Source organism: Natator depressus, chromosome 9 (assembly GCF_965152275.1).
Source record: "Natator depressus isolate rNatDep1 chromosome 9, rNatDep2.hap1, whole genome shotgun sequence".
NCBI lineage: Eukaryota > Metazoa > Chordata > Testudines > Cheloniidae > Natator > Natator depressus.
In genome coordinates, this window is record NC_134242.1 from 98,748,562 (window position 1) to 98,771,599 (window position 23,038).

At 38.8% G+C, this 23,038-nt stretch overlaps 1 protein-coding gene across 2 annotated transcripts in view; it reads right to left on the reverse strand.

Annotated features, from left to right (window-relative positions):
- WDR44 (WD repeat domain 44) overlaps positions 1–23,038 on the reverse strand; it is a 56,298-nt gene that overhangs the window by 25,559 nt on the left and 7,701 nt on the right. Inside the window, exons 2-6 of one of the 2 annotated variants that reach the window (XM_074962763.1) lie at positions 14,520–14,553; positions 8,068–8,142; positions 6,728–7,385; positions 2,564–2,646; positions 1,316–1,411 (exon numbers count right to left, since the gene is read on the reverse strand). In XM_074962763.1, the coding sequence (XP_074818864.1) occupies positions 1,316–1,411; positions 2,564–2,646; positions 6,728–7,385; positions 8,068–8,142; positions 14,520–14,553 (946 nt within the window). Of the gene's footprint in view, positions 1–1,315; positions 1,412–2,563; positions 2,647–6,727; positions 7,386–8,067; positions 8,143–14,519; positions 14,557–23,038 lie in introns of both variants that reach the window. The other variant, XM_074962762.1, reaches the window with a different exon arrangement.

Below are 23,038 nucleotides of genomic sequence, written 5' to 3' on the forward strand. Positions count from 1 at the left end.
TGCTGGAAATGGCCCACCTTGATTATACTTACAAAAGGTTTTTTTTCTCTCCTGCTGGTAACAGCTCACCCTACCTGATCACTCTCGTTACAGTGTGTATAGTGACACCCATTGTTTCATGTTCTCTGCGTATATAAAATCTCCCCACTGTATTTTCCACTGCATGCATCCGATGAAGTGAGCTGTAGCTCATGAAAGCTTATGCTCAAATAAATTTGACAGTCTTTAAGGTGCCACAAGTACTCCTTTTCTTTTTGCGGATACAGACTAACACAGCTGCTACTCTGAAACCTGTCGGAAGACAGGATACTGAGCTAGGTCGACCATTGATCTCACCCAGTATGGCCATTCTTATGCTCTTATGAATGGAATCTAAAATTTTGCTGCAATAACTAGTACAAATTTAAGGTATGGAATGAAGAAAGAGATACATAAGCGACAGGCATGAAGAAAACACAAAGCTTACAGTGTTATTCCAACAACAAGACAGCTAGTGCCTATTTATGAGGGGAGGGAATCCTATAACGTCAGAACGGACAAGAATACACACAAGAATATAAGTCATAAGTAAGGCTAAGATTTTGTCATGGTTATTTTTAGAAAAGCCACGGACAGGTCATGGGCAATAAACAAAAATTAAGGGAAGCCATGACCTGTTTGTGACTTTTGCTGCTGCAGCTCCATGGTTTCCCCTGCGACCATGGTGGCTGGGAACTGCAGGGTTCTTCCCCCTCCCCGCAAGGCTGTCCTCGGTGAGTCGCTGGAACCCTGAGGAGGGCCCCCCATCACTGAAACCCTGCAGGGAAACCCTGAGGAGGCTGTTGTCTGTGGCTGGAAACCTGAAGGGGGACCCTGATGAGGCTGTTGCCTGTGGCTGGAAACCTGCCGGGGCCCCGCTGGCTGCCAGCTCCTGTCCCGCAGCCCCAGGGGCTGAAGCAGAAAATGTCACAGAGGTCTTTGGAAGTCACGGATTCCATAACATAAGCATACCCTTAGTCATAAGTATAACAGAAAATACTCTATCTTCTAATAAAATATGCAGCCAAACACTCTTGGAATTCCAGTGCGCTCAACACAGAGGCATTTAAACACTTTGTGAGCATTCACAGCCCTTGATTCACTGGAACGCCTAACCTGTGAAGAAAAATAGTGTTGCTCTGCACCATTCCTACCGCACCTTCCTTTTCCCCACCTCAGGATATCATGGTTCAACAGTGCATGAGCAGGGGTGATGAAACATGACTATTCTAACCCATCTCTGAAACTGCAAAGAAAAAGCACACACAAGAAAACTGGGTAGACGTGCTAGTAATACCTCATCTGTGAGTTCTCTTCCAGAGTTAGATCTGGGTCTTTGTGGTCCAAGCAATTCATTTGGTATTGTTTGTCCATCAGCTGATTTTCCATTTTCCTGCAGTTGTGTGTGTGCATAGATATATGTAAATACATATATTAATATGCATATATTTCAAACATTCTTTCAGTATATTAGTTTCACTATAATTCCAGAAGTGCAAATCGGCAATTACATTACAGGATATTTCCAGAAAAATAAAGATAATCATTTTCCATTTGAAAAATGTACATGTAATGTTTATAAATAAAGTATTCTGAAATTAAACTCTGAACGAAGAGCTATACAGATTGCCTGCCACATACACAATACTGGTATTTGCAAGTGCTGAGCACCTGCAGCTCCAACTGACTTCTGTTAAAGAGGTGTGGATGCTGAGCACTTGTGAAAGATTGGGCCCCAAGATCGAATAGCTTCCCTTGCCTTTATCCCACCCAAGGGTGATTGTGCTTATATTTAAGTGACTTTCCGATTCTCTCATTTTCTCTTGCTACGTCCTGTGGTGAAAGTTCAGGATCAAACAAATCCCTGGGCAACTTCACTGGCTATAATGGAGTTAACTCTAAGGTGAATTTGGACACAATTTCAGCTGCAGCAACTTTGTCAAAAATCTACTGTATAATCAAACAAAAGGTGGATTGGGAGACAGAAAATTATTCAGACACAAAAACCCTTCACTGGCAAGAGATGTACTAAAAAATATTGACGAAGTCAATGTATTTTCTATTGTAATTGGCTCTCCCCAGGACTAGTTGGGATGAAGGTAGGTGGGGTTAGAGAGAACCTGGAGAAGGAAGGGAAAGCATTTAAGTGCACTGCTACCTGTAGTCAGCTCGAGGACACAGGAGGCACTTGTGGGAGGCTCTATCTGCATTAAAGGACGGTCAAGAATTAAAAACATGCTGTCACTATTATTTTAATTCTCCTTTTGCTGCATTGTATTTTATACAATATTAGCTACACATATGTAGACCTTTGATTCCTCCAAGTTTGTTATGATGTGAAAGTGCCTATTTAAATGAACCCATTCGGTACGATTTCTAAATACTTTATTAAGGTCATCCAAAGATTTTACTTCATTTGTAGGCAAGGACTATCTTTTCGTTTTGTCTGTGTACACACACATGCAGTGTCTAGCACAATGGGGCCCGGATACATGAATGCGACTCCAGATAACCACAATGCATAATAATAGAACAGTTCACTAACCTGTGCAGTAACTATTTTATCTCCACTGGTTGCGCTTGCCAGATCCAAAGAAGGCTGAGAATCTTTGGCCATGCACTCTGTCACTGTATTCAAAGCAAAGAGACCACCAGTTGTTAAATTCTCTCTAGGAACTATAAAGCAACTGCAGGTTAGAAAAAGGTGCATCATGATAGTATTATATGCCCTAGAAATTTTTTTTATTTAAAATTGCAATACCAGGATAGAGATAATTTAGTCAAAGTTACATTAATACACCACCTTTTTCAAACTGAAATAAATATCAAACAGTATTAGTAATCTGTATTGCCAATTAGATTTCTTATGCAAACAAATCCAACACCAGTAAAGGGGATCATTTAAGCCTGAAAATAAGTTTTGCTACTAACCTCTACTCCCTCTACCGGGGTGGGGAGGATAGCTCAGTGGTTTGAGCACTGGCCTGCTAAACCCAGAGCTGTGAGTTCAATCACTGAGGGGGCCATTTAGGGATCTGGGGCAAAAACTGGGAATTGGTCCTGCTTTGAGCAGGAGGTTGGACTAAATGACCTCCTGAGGTCCCTTCAAACCCTGATATTCTATGATTCAGCATGTGTTTATGTTACTGTTTCCCCCCCCCAGGGCCTGAGCAGCTCTTGTCTATTTATTAGCATGGAGATATAGATTATACATGCTTCAGCTGCAATGTGCACAACTCTGGGAAGCCTACTATAGACCACGCTGCTGAATACACCATATTCACTGTTCTGTCCCTTGTACAAGATGATGTTAGGAAACTATTTCTACAGAGGAAGACAGGCATTGCAGGTGCAGACACCGCACTCCGGTGACACAATAAGGTAGCAGCTTCTTTAAACTTAGAATCCTTCCAGATCCCTGCACTCATGTCAGGACTAAGTATTATCTACAACCATGCCCGACAGGTGTTTGTCTAACCTGCTCTTAAAAATCTCCAATGATAGATATTCCAAAATCTCCCTAGGCAATTTATTCCAGTGCTTCGCCACCTTGACAGTTAGGAAGTTTTTCCTCATGTCCAACCTAAGCTGCCATTGCTACAACGTAAGCCTGTTGCTTCTTATCCTATCCTCAGACGTTAAAGAGAACAATTTTCTCTCCCTTTTCCTTGTAGCAAGCTTTTATGTACTTGAAAACTTATGCCCCTCTTCCCCCCCAATCTTCAGACTAAACAAACCCAATTTTTTTAATCTTCTCGCATGTTTTCTAGACCTTTAATCATTTTTGCTGCTCTTCTCTGGACTTTCTCCAATTTGTCTACATCCTTCCTGAAATGTGGCACCCAGAACTGGACACAATATTCCAGTGGAGGCTTAATCAGCACCGAGTAGAGCGGAAGAATTACTTCTTGTGTCTTGCGTACAACACTCCTGCTATTACAGCCCAAAATGATGTTTGCATTTGTCCTTATGGAATTCATCCTATTTACTTCAGGCCATTTCTCCAGTTTGTCCAGATCATTTTGAATTTTAATCCTGTCCTCCAAAGCACTTGCAACCCCTCCCAGCTTGGTATCGTCCACAAACTTTATAAGTGTTCTCTCTATGCCATTATCTAAATCAGTGGTCTCCAAGGTAGGGTGTGCTTACCCCAGGGGGTGCACAAGACCATCCCTGGGGGCGCGTGGCAGGAGACGCGCCGCCGGCACGGCGGGCAGCAGTGCTCCTGGACCTTTGATTCTTCGGCAGCTCTTTTCTTTTTTTTTGCTTCCCTAGAGCTGGCCCTGGGGGGTGCACGATTCAAAAAGTTCGGAGACCCCGATCTAAATCACTGATGAAGATATTTAACAGAACCAGACCCAGAACTTATACCTTACAGTAGCTCCAACGAGGCGGTATTTCCCTAGTTTCTTTATGAGAAGGTCATGTGAGACATTATGAAACTTTAGTAAAGTCAAGATATACCATATCTACTGTTTCCCGGCTATCCACAAGGCTTGTTACCCCATCAAAGAAAGCTACCAGGTTGGTTTGACAAATCCATGCTGTTACTTATCACTTCATAATCTTCTAAGTGTTTGCAAATTGATTGCTTAATTATTTGCTCCATTATCTTTCTGGGTACTGAAGTTAAGCTGACTGATCTGCAATTTCCCCTGGTTGTCCTTATTACCCTTTTTATAGATTGGCACCATATTTGCCCTTTTCCAGTCCTCTGGAATCTCTCCCATCTTCCATGACTTTTCAAAGATAATCGCTAATGACTGAGGAGATATCTGAGCCAGCTCCTTGAGTATACAAGGATGTATTTCATCAGGCCCTGGTGACTTGCAGACATCTAAGTAATTTTTTATTTGTTCTTTCCTTATTTTAGCCTCTGATCCTACATCATTTTCACTGGCATTCACTACATTAAACATCCAATGCTAACAACCTTTTTGGTGAAGACTGAAACAAAAAAGTCTTCTAGCACTTCTGCCATTTCCACATTTTCTGTTGTTTCCCCCCTTCATTGAGTAATGGGCCTACCCTGTCCTGGGACTTCCTCTAGCTTCTAATGTATTTGTAGAATATTTTCTTGTTATGCTTTACGTCTCTAGCTAATTTAATCTCGTTGTGTTATTTCCACTTTTTGCAAGACTCTCTTTTGAGTTTCAGATCCTTACTTCCTAACTTTCCTACACAGTGGGATAGTTTGATCTTATTGTCCCCTTAATAATGTGTGTGAAAAATTTCCAACTCTCTTGAACTGTTTTCTCCCATAGTAATCTCTGAAAATAAATATTTATTATAGAATATTTTACAGGTCATTTATAATTTTAGAATTAGCAGGAACTGAAATAATCTGTAATGATATAAAATTATACAGTTACAATATGACATCTCTAATTCCTTCTCTTCATCATACAGTGGTTAAAATTCACCCAAAAATTTATTTAAGTTGACTTTTGGCATACTGAAACTACACCATTTCTTTATTTCCTGGAGCAAAGGTTAATTTTCCTCCTAATGGAATGTTTCATCAAAGAGTTTCATTAGGACTGTGCCCTGCTTAAAAACCAAATCCTCAGAGAATACATATGGGGAAAATCATTACTGGAAAACTAAAATTTATGATTTATAATTATATGTATATACACAAATGCATGTGTACTATGCTGGGTGTTTTACCTTTCACCACAAGAGTTCTATCTTGCTCAAAGTATATTTTATAGCCTATCAAACTTGCAGTTTTCTGTCCTACACTATTCTCAACATAAAAGACAGCCTTCTCCTATGCAGAAATAGTTGACAGAGTGCCAGAAGATCAAGCTTCTTTTGGTTCGGACTAAAAATTATTTTTGACAGCCATTGCATCAGAAATTTAGTACTGAAGGTTTAATGTGATCTTTGTGAACTGATTACTGTTTCTAATCAGCTGTCCTCACTGTTGCTGGGCAATTCTCTGGGACAGTACATAATTACTTAGTATAAAGTGGCATGGTGCTAGATTCAGGACTGCGTCTCATGTTTACTTCTGACACTCCAATACATATGCACATCCAACCATCATTAGTAGAAGGAGGTAGTAAGATACCTACAGTATGGGCAACAATCATAACTAAAAGTCATGTGTACAGAGTTTTAAAAAGTCCAATATGAATACTAAAGAAAGACATTACTTCTAAAGATCTAGCCATAAACATAGCCATCTAGCCAAAAACAGAACTGAATCCCACATCTAATCTGTGGCTTTATAATCACTACTTTTTAAAAAAGATTTAGACTCCTGTTGCTGTGCAGAAGAGACATAAGCAGGGAAAAGATAAAGGAACAGTGAAACTGATCACAAAATGGTGCAAACACAGAAAAGAAAACAGAGAAAATATTTCCATTGCTTTCTCTTGCTCTGTTGTTTTTAGGTGTTCTGAATAAAAGCAGGTGAAAAATTCTGACAGAAGTATGGAGTGAGACTTTCAAAAGAAAATATGTGAGTTAACAGCCCGAATCCTGTTGACTTTCAAAGGGCCTCGGGCTCCTAACTCACGTAGATATCTGAAAATGCCATGTGATTATTCAGTTGATTGCTCCTCTTTAATTCAAGGATAGCTAGCCAAAAGAAAAGCAAGAGGTTCAGTAACTTCTGAAAAGCAGAAAAATGGCAACTGTCTAAAGACAAAGTTGGTGCACTAATCTGGACAGAATACCTTAGGGCAAAGCATATACTTGCCTTCTAAACCAGATAATTTTTGCACCTCAAACTCCAATTCACTCTTTTTCTTCCGTGGTGGTGGAGCGGGCCGAGCAGGTGGTGGTGGTCTAGGAGGAGGAACATTTGCTGGAGGCGGTGGGCGTGCTGGAAGAGATTTCTTAGTGCTAGCAACTATATCAGGTTCTACACTAAGTTGCCTTGGGGGTTTGGCTGGAGGCATTTCTTCTGTTGTAAGATCTTTGGTAGGTAAGAAATCAGAAGTCACCTGTTCTAAAATATCTGTCTGCTTCACTTCTGTTACTTCCTCATTTTTAGATGTTTCTTTCGGTGAGTAAGATTCAGTGATTTTAAGCTCTTCAGCTGCATTTATTATTTCTGCTAGTTTATTAGTGGTTTCACCTTCTTGATGCTCAACGGTATGGTCAGAAGGCAAAAAAAACCCTCTGGATTCCACTTCTGCCTCCTTACATGTACTCTGAGTCACAGGTTCTTGAGTATCTTCTTGTAATGCTGATTCAGTAGCTAGTAGTTCAGGAATATTACTAAGGATATCTGCTCCAGGAATCCAAGTATTTGTATCTGAAGTTTGATCAGTTAGTTCTTTTCCTTGGGAAGCCAAAGGATCATCTTCTAGCTGTTGTACCTTTTGGCTTTCTTCTATAATACTGTCAATAATCTAAAAAAACCCAAAACATATGTTTGCCAAGACATACAAATATAGGAAGAGTTCCTAAAGCACACTTGTCAGACAGTCCATGCCAAGCATAGGATAAGTCTCAGCGTCTATGGAAAAGTTACCTCACCTTTATAATGAAAATAAGGACATCAATAAATATAATATATTAAATATTAATATTAATATAATTATTACCCTCCAGCATTTTTTAAAAAAAATTATGGGGGCTAGAAGCTGGGTACAGAAATACACCCACTCGAGTGGTAATGGGGTCAAGTGACTTCAGAAAACGTAAACTGCATTTTCTTGCTTTTTAGTGTAGTTTATATTTTTAAAAAGATTGTAACAAAACACAGAAAAATCAAATCTGATTAGTTTTTTTGGACATTTATCATCCCCCTCACTCCCCTTATTTATTATACCGTAAAGTAGCCAAATGATTTAGTGACCACAAATCCTGAATTTTTATTTGAACATATTTAGTTTGATTTCCCCTAAATGAACAGCATTTGGGCTGTTTACAATAACTAATTCTAAAAACTTTGTATTAAGGTAATATAAAACTTACTGATTCCAATTTCAATATATTGCTAAAAATTAAAAATATTTTAATTCAGCTAAGAAGACTTTAAATCTAAGTTTAGACTTTTTATACACACTGCTAAACAGATGTTTAACCAACCTCTTTAGAGTCATCTTGTTTTACTTCCTGTATCAGGGCCTCATTTGCAACTCTGTGTATATTGCTGTCTGTTTCCTGTAAAAACAACCATCAGTAATAAGGAATGGAATAAAATTCCTCCATAAGGAAGGTAATTTAGCAAAGATACAAATTAAATGGCAAAGCAGCAAAATATCCCAAGGGGGCAAACATTCCGCGCTATATTTGAAGACCAGTTTTATTGCTGTCATACTGACAAGCTTAAGTAGTAGTTCATAGAGTAAACTGGAGAAGGTATGTCACACTGGAGTAATCACAGAAATAGACAACATACACTACGCTGAGAAATAAAAGTCACTTAATTTCAGTAATTTTCTATTCTCTTGCTATTTCAAGGCATGCTTGATAAGATCTCTGCCTATCACCAGATAAACTCCTTCCATCTAAATGATCCTACACAGACATTAGAATCTTGTGCTTATGAAACCCAGTGTTTTCCCATTGAAATGTCACAAAAAATAATATTCTGACTTTGTTGCTAAAATAACCAAATTGAAGATAATGTTGAGTTATGAGAAATAAATGCAAGCATATTTAATAATCTGCAACAAATGAAAATTAGGAAAAATTAGACATTTATAAGAGAAAGAAGGTAGGTAAGGTAATATCTTTTACTGGACCAACTTCTGTTGGTGGAAGGTACAAGCTTTTGAACCACACACAGTTCTTCAGGTCTAGGGAAAAAAATCAGAGTGGGACAGACAGTAAGCATAAGGGGTAACATGTTGCAGGTCACTTGAGATTAGTGAGCAATAAGGACTAGACTGTTATGCAAAAGGGGTTTGAAGTGGACCAGTAAGGGTTAGCATGCAGGTGTGTGTTGCAAATTGTTGGAATGAGCCATGAAAACAGTGTCCCTGTTAAGTCCATGTCTTTTTGTGTCTAGCAGCATTATGAATTTAAGTTCCCAGGCTTGCTTTTGAAGGTGTTGTGTATGTGTCAGGATGAGGAACGAGAGGTCAGATATGAAGCGATCACTTTGTGAACTGTTTGCTGATGGATGAGATGGCATTTTTGTCTTATTTTTCTGGGAGTTCATTTAGAGGGCAGAGATGGTCTAGTTTCACCCACATAGTTGTTACTGGGGCATCTGACGCACGAGATGAGGTACACCACATGTTGTAACAGGCACGTATAGGATCCATAAATCTTGAAAGGTGCATTGTGAGTGGTATTCATCATCATAGGAGTGGAGACATGTCTGGAGGTTTTGTAGCCATTGTACTGGCAAGTTCTGGTGCCATTTTGATTTGGTGTGTCCTGGTCCGTGGGGAGCTTACTAATGTTTGGGAGTTGTCTGAAAGCCGGAGAAGGGGGTTCAGGAAAGATTTCTTTCAGGATATGGTCCCCATAAAATATGGTTTTGTAATTGTTTGATGATGATTCCCCATAAGGGCTCCAGTGTGGGGTGGTAAGTGACAATTAGGGGTGAGCCGTCAGTGGCTTTTCCCCCCCACCATGTACTGAAGTTGGTTCTCCCAGGGTATTTGGGTGGCCCTTTCCATTATGCGATCTACTTCTCTGGTAGAGCGTCCTTGCTTGGTAAAGGTAGTTTTAAATATGTTTAGGTGTGTGTATCCCTGACTCTCTCTTCAGAGCAAATTCAGTGGTAGCTAAGTGCCTGGCTGTAGATAACAGATTTTTTGGTGTGTCTGAAGCGGTTGCTGGATCTGCGAAGGTAAGTTTGGTGATACATGGGTTTTTGTATATAGTCATTTGTAGATTCGTTTCAGTAAGAGACACTACCTTACCTCCTTGTGTTTCCACATATACTGGGATCAACACAGCTATACTTATAATAGTTTACATAAAGTTTGTCTTGATTATGCAAAACTAGCTCAATACAAGTGATCTGGAAGTACTTGCAGAATTTTCACATTTTTAAAACGTAGTACTACCATCACTCACAATAGCAAATGTAATGTGATTAGCAGTTGCCAGGTTAAATCACATCTGGCAATCACAAATAAGTCTTTGAGCTCTTGAAAATTCACAACTTCGTATTCTGTCCTAATTATAACTGCTTAACACCTGGCATAGCAATACTAGTTAATACAGCTAAATACAAAGGTATGTTCACTCAGATGCTTTTGGAATCTAATGAAACTGCAGTACAGTATATTACACTCATTTCATTACGAAGTTTAATGAACACAAACAAGAAAATACTTAAGCAATTGTTTACCACCCCACAGACAGACAAAACTGCTCCACCCTAAAATGAAAGTCATTAAGTCATTGGGGAGAGGGATAGCTCAGTGGTTTGAGCACTGGCCTGCTAAACCCAGGGTTGTGAGTTCAATCCTTGAGGGGGCCATTTAGGGATCTGGGGCAAAAATTGGGGATTGGTCCTGCTTCAAGCAGGGTGTTGGACTAGATGACCTTCTGAGGTCCCTTCCAACCCTAACCTTCTAAAAAAAAGTGTGATCCTTATGGGATATTTGCTTGTTACGAAAATAAGAAATGTTGTTAGAAAATACTTTCACATGTAGGGCAGTTTGCATCTTGCACCATTCATCTGAATAGCATTTCCACTGGTTATATTTTAACTTTATGAGCAAATCTTAAACATACAATTCAACCCTTAGAGCACCTTGTTTCACCCCCAGTCACACTTAGCCAAGAAAGTACAATGTAGCATAAATTTTAGCAAGTTTACATAGCAGCAGCTCCATGAAAACAGTGTAATTGACACAATGAAGTTATATATTAAGTGTATTAAATACACTAAAACTTAAAGCAAACATTTGGAACCCAATTCTAAAATATTAGCCACTTATTTAGGTCAAGTAACTAACCTTAATTTTGAACATTTTAGAGATTGGGTAAAGACCTACAACTGAATGTTAAAAGTGTGGACTTTTCATACAATGACAAAAAAAATGACCAAAAGAAAAAGTATTTCTTTAATTTAAATATGCTATTCGAGTTAATTACAGTCATTACATTTTGAACAGCATTTCTAAATAGTTACTGGCTGTTCTGATATGGCATTCTGTGCAGTATTTTCAGGAGACCACCACCATTTGTTCAAGCTTAATCCAGGGAGCAAAAATGAGCATTTTTCAGGAATAGAAAAAAGATAATGACATCAATTTTCCAGTATAATCAGTGGAAGTGTTCCTTACACATCTGCTATTGCAATTTATTAGGAATTCACTCTCTCCTCTTCAACACCACTAAGTGGACAAAAAAAGCTAGTTTTCATTTGAGCTGACAGAATATTGATCATATGCTGATCCGTAAGCTTTTAGATACTCTGCAACTCACATACTATATGGCTTACAATGGTGTGGAAAAAAAGAAAGAGTGGCACTTAAAGCCCAAACCCACAGGCAAAGGCCAGTATCAGCTATTCTTACACAGAAGAGACAAATCCTCGTGCACGACTGGCTGAGAAGAGTCATCTGACAAGCCATTAATTTAATGATTAACCTGCAAAGAGGTAAAACCAAGGCAGGAGCAATGTAAAACGAACACACTTGATTCTCTGAACTCGGATATAGTCAACGCTATTCTACGCCTCTGATCTGAAGACAGAGCAAACGAGGAAGCAGTGATTTTCATGTGAATTGAACAGCGCTCCCTCCCATCCCCATCCAGGCCTCTTATTTCATTAAGCCTTCGAACTGTTAGAAGTTTTCATCTGAAATTCATAGCCAAAGTGAAAAGATTTCTGACATTTCATATATATTAACATGTACATGCACTTTGCATTTTACAGCACCTCAATATTTATTGTTTCTTGACAGAGGCTGAGGCCCTTTATTTTGCAGACTACTGTATCTTGATAGAGATTTGAAATGACAACCATTCTGGTATGAATTTGCAAGCAGATTTGGTCTGTTTTTTCTAGATTTTAGTAACCTAGTACAGTAAAAGCTGTGCTATCCGGCACTTTACCAACTGCAAAGTTCGAGAAACGGGCATTTCTGATACCTCCCAACACAAATCTTTCATCTAGTAACCAGGACCAATGCCGAAGCTATTCGGAACTCGAGTATTTCCGAGAGCAGTCGGACTTAGTTAGCCAAGAAGAGCTGAATGCTGTTCTGTTTGCATCCGCCATTGTGATTGGTTGGTTTATTACTTGGTGTATTGTCCTGTGTCTATCATAAAATATCACCACCATTATAGCATCCAAAATACCAGTGAAAAGCAAAGGAGAGAAGCCTAAGAGAGTTGTGTTGACATTAAAACAGAAAATAGATATTTGTCCACATCTTGTAAAGGGCAAGAATAGGAATGTTTATTCATTTTATTGTATTCCAATTCTTTGAAAATTGGTAATCCATTGGTAAGTATAACTCTTAGTTAACTGGCTGGCACCCCCCATTCCCACAACATGCCGGATAACAAAGCTTTTACTGCAATATCAAGTTTGTCAAAAAATTGTAATATCAGACCAAATTTTAACCGCTGAATGGGAGCCAGTTTGGTCTACAATTAAACCCCTTAACTAATCTCAGTTAAAAATCAGAAGTCAACATGTTTATGGCCTGAGAAGGAACAGGGAGAATTGTCTATAATACACGCCAACAATTAGAATTGGAAAAATTAGAAAATAAGGGCAAATTCTTGAAAAGTAGGAGCCTGATTTCAAGCTCCCAAATCAGCTTGGTTACACATCAGGTTACTGAGCACTCAGCAGTTACCAGTGACTTCAGCAGAGCTCAGCTGTCTTTTGAAACCCTAACTTTACGCACACACATTTAAGTGTTGGCCCAGAAATGTGCATTAATATACAATAAAGAAGCACCTGCCGTTATTCTATCAAAGAATTAATTAATGAGCAATATTACTCAACAGGAGAGTATATAGGCATTTTCCCCATAACAGAAATACTTCTATATTTTAATGTACTTTTTCTAAGTACTCTTAGTGACAAGACATCATATAATAAACTCCTACAACATTTTAATTTAGGCTATTCAAATGCATACTGACAAGGTGACAAGAAGCAAACACATTTTGACACAAATATATCCCACTGTAGTCCGTGCCTCAACAAGCTTGCTAGATTAATTTCCACTTTTGTTGACATTAACACAGTAGACTTTGGACTTGTGAAAGATCCAAAACTCCTTCAACTGTACGGCTGGTCACAAGTTTAATGAACTGATAATGGTACCAAGTGGTGAAACTGATAGTCTGCTTTTATACAAGGCTGACTTTTGAAGGTGAAGTGATTTAGGAAGACACTCCTTAATGAAAAATGAAAATTAGTAACATGGTGAGGACCCCATAAGCAACTAACAGTAGTGCCCAGCCACTGCATATACTTAAAAATTTAGATTATAGCCAAATATTCTCACTCAAAGTTTAGCCAGTGATACATGGAATCCAACTCAATCCACATCCACATACTACTTTCAGTCAGAATTAAATGGAACTACATTTACTGAAAAGTTTAGACATTTAACACCATATTGTCAAGGAGACATTGAAATTAAAGCAGGATACCAGGTGAGACACCTATAAATGTAACGACAGAATTAAGTCAATGACTTTTCTAAATCTCTCCTCCTAAATCACATTACAGTGGAATGAATAAAGATATGCTGTTATCTGTGGGACAGTGTTATGACTTACTTTCTACCACTGCTGATGAATCAAAATATTTCTATTTTCACTACGGATTACTCAGCACTTCTGGGACAGAAAACGCCAGTCCTGCTTTACTCCACATAAAAGATTATTGCATAGCGTCGCCTTTGGTCCTTCTCCCAACCCGTATAATGAATTGTATCCGTACATATACCAATTCCTGACCTACTTAATAAATGCCAGAGGTTCAGCTGCACTGTCATTGTGCAAAGAAACAGCATACTAATTACCTGCGTGGGAAGTGGTGATGCTGCCTCGATAAGCTAAATTTAGAGTTTTGCTTTCACATAACCTGAAGTGGTAGCTTTTGAAGCATAAAACACTTTACTGCCTTCTGTCACCAAAATACAAATAGAAATTTTAGTCAATGATTTGAAATAAGTCAATCTAATCAAGGTGACCAAAACTCTGACATACTCCTGTATCTGAATATAAAACAAAAAAAAGATGGGTCCAGTTCCTCTACATACTGTTTGAGTAATTAAAAACTCTGCAAATTTAAGGATACCATTTATTAGCTCTTTAGTCAAAGCATGCGGGTCCATTTTTCTTTTCTTTTCTTTTTTTTTTTTAAAGCCAAAGGAAACAAGAAAAGTTTAAACTTAAAAAAAGTGGAAGCATAAAAAGTCAACAAACCCACAACCAGGAAAGTATGATTTGGGAAAAAGCTTCATCCTTAGTTTGCCATTTTCTGCCTACGCATGCAGCTATATAATATGACCCAATATTATGGACTTAAGGTCAGGCATGTTACATAAGCATTTGTCAAATTACAAACATTTAAGATTATATAAAGAGAGACACACCTTTAATACATGGGACCCAACTTTTGTCGGTGACCTGCTAGAAAAAAAAAGGAAAAAAGATTTAGATGAAAGTATGCAAAAAAATCCCAAAGCTCCAAAAATGAATCCTTCCCTTGATTACTCAGTGGAAGTTTCACTACACAAAAATCACAATGACAAAGGTCTTCTCTAAACTGGTGGTTTACTCTGAATTTTCAGTTTAAAAATATTGTGCCTGCCTCTTCTACACGAAGACCAAGTGATTATACCACAGGTTCCTCAACACTCACAGTGAAGACTTTTCAGAGAAGCTGAAGGGAGTTAAATGCTCAATTGTCACTTGAAATTTGACAGGAGCTGGGAAAATAACTCCCTAAATCTCCTTTGGAATGCTCAGCCAAAAGCAATTTCTAAGAACCGAAATAATAGGATTCTCCTGCCCTCCATCCCTTCTATAAAACTGATGCTATCCCATCTCTGTGGCCATTGATCATTTCTAATCAGAGGTATTTTAATAGAGTTATTGCTCATGAAAGATGACAGAGAAGCATCACTGAAAACTGAAGCCCTCATTAAAAGGAAAAGTAGTGCGAACTCCAAGAGACAGCAGTCAAGTGCCTTAGCCCAGACAGAGTGTGTCATCTCTGACAAGTCCATTCATTCTTCAGCCTCTCCATAAAGGCAGCAACCAAGAGTTCCAACTAGCATGGACTGTGATAAGAACACCTTCCCACCAGCCACAGGACTGAGACAAGCAGCTTGGACAATTGGCCTCTAGAAGTTTACATTCAGAGCCAGAGAGCTACATTAGCTTCCAATCTGAAGCGCAACTTCTAATAAACCTAATTAGAGAAAGGGATTGGGCACCAGAGAGCTATTCATCTTCAAGTCACTGGTTTAAAAATACTTCAGGTTGACAGCAATGGAAAGTTCACTGGTTTATTTTACATCTGCAATGTACCCAAATTCCTGAACCTGTTCTTGATTTTTGGTGTTCCAGAAGATACTCTTATATTGAATAGTGCTGCGTCAGTGTTTTGACTTCAGGGCCCTTAAAGTTGCATACACCATAACCTCTGCCAATTATGGGCTGTTTGCCCATAGTTTGCTTCCTCCAATGAGAGTATCAAAGTTTGAAGCTACAGTAAAAAGACTGCTCAAGAATTTTAACTGGCTGCAGAGATCAGTGACCACACCTTTGATGAACCACATACATAATCAAATCCTTGCTTGCTAATTGATTAGACCTAGTTATGTCAGTTAGGAGTGTGAAAAAAAATAACAACATCCCTAAACCAATCTAGCTGTGCCAGCAAAAGCCCCATTGTAAACATAGTTATGCCTGCAAAAGAGTTATTTTGCTGGTAATAGCTTATTTAATTCAAGAAACTGGCATAACACCTGCAGACGAATTCTTGGCAGTAAAAGCTGCAACTCCATTAGGAGGGTTTGCTGGTACAGCCATATCAGCCAACCCTTTTAGTGTAGACAAGACCTAAGAACAGTTTTTTCCAGACCCTTTTCTTCATCTTTTTTCCAGAATGACAGTTTCAAGGGACACTAAAACAAGTAATTACCATCTTTTTTTGGTTAGTTTTTAAAAAGACTACCATTGTTACACCAGAGACGACTAAAAAAATAAACTGAAAGGTCAGAGAAAAATATTTACTCGGCTTACTTCAGTCAAGTTTTTGCTTTTAGTTAAGAAGGCCCTTCAAAGAATGGACTGGGATTTCTGTGGTGTTTTTTATTATTATTATTATTAAAGTAAGGTACAGTACACAAAACTACTTTCAGCTCTTTTTAAAAATTGGCTAGATTTCAAGTTGACAGCATCTCTTTAATAGGAAAAAAGAATATGCTTTTGAAATTCATCTGTGCATTGGAGAGAGATTTCCAGAGATATACAGAATATTTGTAGTAATATAGATAGTAACTTATTTCAGTGATTATGATGTACAATTACTAGAAGTAAATGTTGACCAAGGTGTTCAGGTCAATAAATCAATACTTCACTGAAATATCAGTATGTGCTTTTTACTGTTATTCTTAACATATTGCTTGGGAAGATGCTCACTCACTTCCCTCTCCTCCCTCACTCCCTCTTCCCAGCAGCTATCCTTAACCCTTTGTATTTCCAATTAGTAGGACTTTGTACCATAACCCCTTGATTTTAAGTTGAAAAGGAGAAAGGAGCATTGACATACGCAGTACCATGTCACTACAGCCATAAATCTTAGAAGTATTTTGTTCCTTAATATTATTATTAAACATGTTTATTGTGGTAGTGTACAAGGACCAACCAAGAATGGGGGGGCCACTACGCTAAACACTGTACAAACACAACAGTAGACAGTCCCTCCCCTGAAGAGCTTACAATCTAAATAACCATAGTGGCCAAAGATATTTCGGACACCCTACCTGTTACAAAGTAATACTAAACAAAATTATATATGTATGTAACTACCAGTGCTAACATTGATTATTTCTAAGCAAGGAAACACACCAGGGAAACACCCCCTCACATTCCTTCACTAGTTATATGAAGTAAGTAGTACAGTAAACCAATTTATTTCTTCTTCCCGCCTTCCGTGGGTAGATTTTTTTAGATTCAAAATAATTAATTGCAGTTTCTCGGGAAAACACACAAGTTCCATTTAATTATTTTCCACTTCTGATGTATTACTGAAGTGTACAGAATGCCTACAAAGACAATACAATAAGAATGTCAAAGGTATCACAAGGTATAACAACAAGTATTTGATAAGGCTACTGAATAAAAGTCACATTAAAGATAAATGTTTTTTGTTGCTGTGGCATCTATTCAACATAAGGCATTCAGATGATCTGCCATAATTGTTCTTGGTTGTGGTGGCATAATTCTCAGAGCAATCTGTGGTGCACTAAGAATAAAAAAACCCTGTTCATTAGGCTTGTGTGTACTTCATTTCAATTATTCATTAATGTCAGTACTTGTCCCTCCAGGGCATGAGCGGGTCACATTTTTAAGCCTTTATAACTCAGCGTAACAAGTACATCACAAAAAAAAACTTGTTAGTAGGCACCTTTACCAATAAGAGGTTTTGTTAATATTGTTCTGTAATGGGTTCCTTCTCTTTCCCAGCCCCCTAAAATTAACTATCAGTTCTATTTCATCAGACACTGATTTTACAAATTCTGTATCTGAACAGCAGCAATTTCATAAATACATGTACGGAAGACATGAAATTTATTTGGTACAAATATTAATCAATTATAGAAGTTTGAGCCATCATGAAAAATTCAAATAGGAAGTCTCTTTATGCTATATTAACAATGAAATGTCATGTACTAAACAAAAGCATAAGGCAAATGAATACTGTTGTTATGAATGTGCTGTTGAATATAATCTGATATTCCTCCAAGAAATTTATCAGCTCTATAATCCCATTATCTGATATTTAGCAGTTAGAGGCTCAGCCCCGCATAGCAGATTTCATAAAAATCCTTTCCAACAAAACTGATTTTCAGTTAAATGCAGATGAAATGTTTAGAGAGTAGCTTAAGTTATTATATCACTGCCATCGTCACTACACCCGAACGAAAAGGGTTTAATAGGCAAAGCAGGAGTCAAAGAATGAGCCAGTGGGTCAGCCACAAACATAACCAGTTTATTAGAATATCTTAAACTGAAAATACCAGCTGCCTCCTGCAGAACTTGCTCTTGCATGCATTCAACCTACCTATTCATCCTAAAACTGACCAGGCTATAAAAGGCCTCCTCCTCCCTGTTTCCCCTTATTGGGCAGCTCCAAGCTAGTAGACTGTCAAGTTAAGAGTGGAGACTTCATGAAGATTAACGTCTTCACCACTGAACAGCTTCTTGACAAATTCAGTGCAAGTGAAAACAGGAGACATTTAGGCCTGCATTGTCAATGATACATCACCTTCTTTGAGAAGATTACTGCATTTCCTTTGTCTAAGAAATCAAGTTGATCTAATCTACCTGGATTTCAGTAAGGCATTTGGTACAATTGCACATGGGAAATTATTAGTTATATTGGAGAAGATGGGGATTAATGAGAATTGAAAGGTGGATAAGGAACTGGTTAAAGGGGAGGCTACAGTGGGTCATACTGAAAGGTGAACTGTCAGGCTGGAGGGAGGTTACTAGTGCAGTTCCTCCAGGGACTGGTCTTGGGACCAATATTATTTAACATTTTTATTACTGACCTTGGCACAAGAAGTGGGAGTGCGCTAATAAAATTTGCAAATTACACAAAGTTGGGAGGTATTGCTAATACAGAGGAGGACTGGAACATCATACAAAAAGATCTGGATGATCTTGTAAACTGGAGTAATAGAAATGGGATGAAATTTAATAGTGCAAAGTCATGCATTTAGGGACTAACCAGAAGATTTTTTCCTATTAGCTTGGGGGCATATCAGTTGGAAGTGACAGGAGGAGAAAGACGTGGGTGTTTTGGTTCATCACAGGATGACTATGAGCTGCCAAGGTGATGTAGCTGTGAAAAAGGCTAATGCAGTCCTAGGATGCATCAGGGGAGGTATTTCCAGTAGAGACAGGGAAGTGTTAGTACCATTATACAAGGCACTGGTGAGACCTCATCTGGAATACTGTGTGCAGTTCTGGTCTCCCATGTTTAAGAAAGAGGAATTCGAGCTGGAACAGGTGCAGAGAAGGGCTACCAGGATGCTCCAAGGAATGGAAAACCTGTCTTATGCGAAGAGAGTCAAGGAGCTTGGCTTGTTCAGCCTAACCAAAAGAAGGCTGAGGAAGATATGATGGTTCTCTATAAATACATCAGAAGAATAAATACCAGGGAGGGAGAAAAGCTATTTTAGTAAAGTGCCAATATGGACACAAGTACAAAGGGATATAAACTGGCCATCAACAAGTTTAGGCTTGAAATTAGGAGAAGGTTTCTAACTGTCAGAGTGACGTTCTGGAACAGCATTCCAAGGGGAGCAGTGGGGGCAAAAAACCTAACTGGCTTCAAGACTGAGTTTGATAAGTTTATGGAGGTGATGGTATGGCGAGAGGTGCCTACAATGGCATGTAGCTAATCTGCGACGGCTAGTAGCAAATCTCTCCAACGGCTGGTGATGGGACACTAGATGGGAAGCCTAGGTAAGAGGAAGATGAGGCTGAAAGGAAGAGGGAAACAGAGGACTGGACTGAAGCCACAAGACCATCTTGTACAGGAGGTATATGTTTGACCTCAGTCAGCCCAGTCCAGTCATCATATCCACTGCTGCTCTTTGATTTCCATGTGACACCAATGACATGTAATGTTTTCCTCCTTCCTATGACCTATGGCTGGTAGGAATAATTGCAGCCTCTATCTGCAGATCTTACTGCAGTAGTCTACACCTTTGTAATCACAAGGATACATCACTCCTACGCACTCTACCGGGCTACCCTTGAAAAACATTTGGAAACGTCAGTTGATAGAGAACAAAGAAGCTTGTCTCAGGAGGGGCGAGCAAGTACAAGGATATAATTAATGCACCATACACTGCACTGGCTACCTATTCACTGAGTGCAGTTTTAGATACTGGTTAAAATAAGTATAGGAACAAAGGAATTCCCATACATGTCACATCAGCGTTTTAACTAGTCTCTAATAAGGGCAAGTACAAGATGCTTCAAAGATTAAAACTCCAATAATAGAATAGCCTTGGGATAGTTAGACAGTAACCCCAGAAAACTAGTGGTTGGCTTACATCCTAAAAGCAAGAGCGCTGAAACCCTCAAATATTTACCCTACCTAGTTAATGTAACAGAGGATATTTTATAGTCCATGGAAGTCAAATCCCTTTTTTAAATCCTACTATGCTCCACCCCAATCTCCTGTAACAAGAAGTTCCAAGTTTCTTGTGTGTAGATCACAAGAAGTATCCCCCTATCAGTATTAAGTCTGCTACTGTTTCATTTCATTGCGTGACGCCTTTTTCTCATGGTATGAGATAAAGTCCCTCATAGGCGTTTATTACCCTATCTATACAATTCATTATCTCTACCATCTCACTTGCCTCTTCTCTGAACTAAAGAGCCTGAATCACTTTCCTCTCCTGAAAATCTTCATGTCTCTATTACTCTTCATTGCCATTCTTGGAACCCCTTCTATCACTATACCCTTTTTCAAAGGGGGTGACCAAACCTAAAAACTGTAGTCCAGATAAGGGCATTTCATCTGTTTATATAGGGTCATTACAATATTTTCAGTTTTATTCTCTGTTAATACAGCCTATCATCTAGGCATTTTGACCCTAGCTGCACACTGAGCAGATGTTCTCATAGGCAATGACATGGTCCAGGACTCAGTCCAGGACCCAGTTATCTGAGAGACTGACTCTCTCCATATGTCCCATCATAGAAGCATAGTTTACAAATAAAATGAAAGAAGATATACTTTGGCAATGAAGCATATAGGCTCAGCTAGAGGGAATGCCTTAGCTCCCTAAACATCTGGTTTAGAATATTTAATGTTACTGAAGTCCCCAATCTGGAAAGGCAAGTTTAGCACTTAAATCCCCAGGATAAATTGCATTCTATGCAATTACTTGTATGGATTTTTATCCATATTAAACATTTACATAGCACCATTGTTTTGCATGATGCTTCCCAAGGGAGCTGAGACAGATTGTTAGAGGGGCCTTAGGCATCCAACTCCTACTGACTCGCAATGGGAGTTGGAAGCCCAAGTCTCCTTTGAAAAGTTCAGTCTTACAATAGAAGTTAGGTCACAACAAGATGACAAAGGGAAGGGCAAGGGAAAGGAGAGACAAAGGTTAAAAGAAAAAATTTGAGCAATTATATAGTGGGCAAGTTACAAATTCTGATACACTTGCAGATGCCATTCCAGACATAAGGAGCAGCACGTCAAGAAGCACAAAGGCGAGAGTGGGATGAGGTGACAAAGGGAGCGACAAGGCCTGAAAAGTGTGCAGAACACAGCAGGAGAGGTGGGAGCAACTTTGGACAGGTCACTTACTCTATGCTTCAGCCTCCTTGTCTGTAAAATGGAGATAACACATCCCACAGCGGTGTTGGGAGGCAAAACTGATGTTTGTCATAGAAGAGTGTATAGAATCACAAACTATTACCCACCTTAATTGATTGGTCTCATTACAGTTGGTATGGCAACACCCATTTTCATGTTCTCTGTGTATATATATCTTCCTACTGTATTTTCCACTGCATGCATCCGATGAAGTGGGTTTTAGCCCACAAAAGCTTATGCCCAAATAAATTTGTTAGTCTCTAACATGCCACAAGTACTTCTCGTTTTTTTACTTCATATACTGACCAGCACTTTCAAACTCATCTCAATAGATTTCTCACACAGAGAATTAGAAATGTTACATCCATTTTAACTCATTATTTCCCAGACCGGTTGGGTTTCCTGAGTCTGCAGTTATCAAACCCAGTCTATCCTTACTGTTAGGTTCCTGTACTCCGCCACATAAATCACAGTGGACATTGTTTAAGATATTCACGGCTGCATGCAAAGCAAGAAATGAGGTCTGAGATGACCCCAGTTGAGTGTTAAGACAACATGGTGCTTAAAACAGCAGCAGTTGCATTCCACAAAATTGCTAACAGAAAATTGAACCACTATCATCAGTGGTGGGAAACTTTTGAAAGATATTCCTATGCACACAGCGTCTTAAAGAATTGTCTACTCCAATATCACTAAGGACATCACTTAACATTTGGCTGCAATCAGAAGATTTTTCTTGAAGTTGTGTTAAACAGAATGATAGCCACAAGATTTTAAAGCCATGAGTCACAATATTATTTTTTGAGGGAATAGTAAGGTTTTCAAATAACACTGCCACCAGTGTACGCAGCCCATAAGTGAGATTCAACTGACTATGCACAATAGCGTAGTCATACAAAATCCTCCTTGCTAATTGTCAGGTTTCAGAGTAGCAGCCGTGTTAGTCTGTATTCGCAAAAAAGAAAAAGGAGTACTCTTGGCACCTTAGAGACTAAAATTTATTTGAGCATAAGCTTTCGTGAGCTACAGAATGCATCCGATGAAGTGAGCTGTAGCTCACGAAAGCTTATGCTCAAATAAATTGGTTAGTCTCTAAGGTGCCACAAGTCCTCCTTTTCTTATTGCTAATTGTGATTCCTCTTAAAATCATTTATGCTGTTACTATGAATATCACTACGCAACAGATAAAAATACCAAATCAAGTCACTATTTTGAAGAATTTACAGTGTAATGATGGCCTTGCATACTCAGACTCCTCTTGTATTTTTGCTTTCCCTGAAGTGCTGGCTTTGTGCTTCAGAGTCATACATCCCAATTACTGGCTTTTGTGGAATGTTAGATGCTCCTCCCAAATCATAAGTGAAGACATCTGCAGAAAAGTTGGCCTACCAATAAGAGCAGCAGCATGGGGTGTTTAAACCCAGCCCTCCCAACAGTGCTGCCAGATGTGGAAAAACAAGTTTTCCATTCTCCAAAATACAAACTACTCCTACATAGTACTGCAATAAGAAGCTTGACAGCTGCTTAAACAAA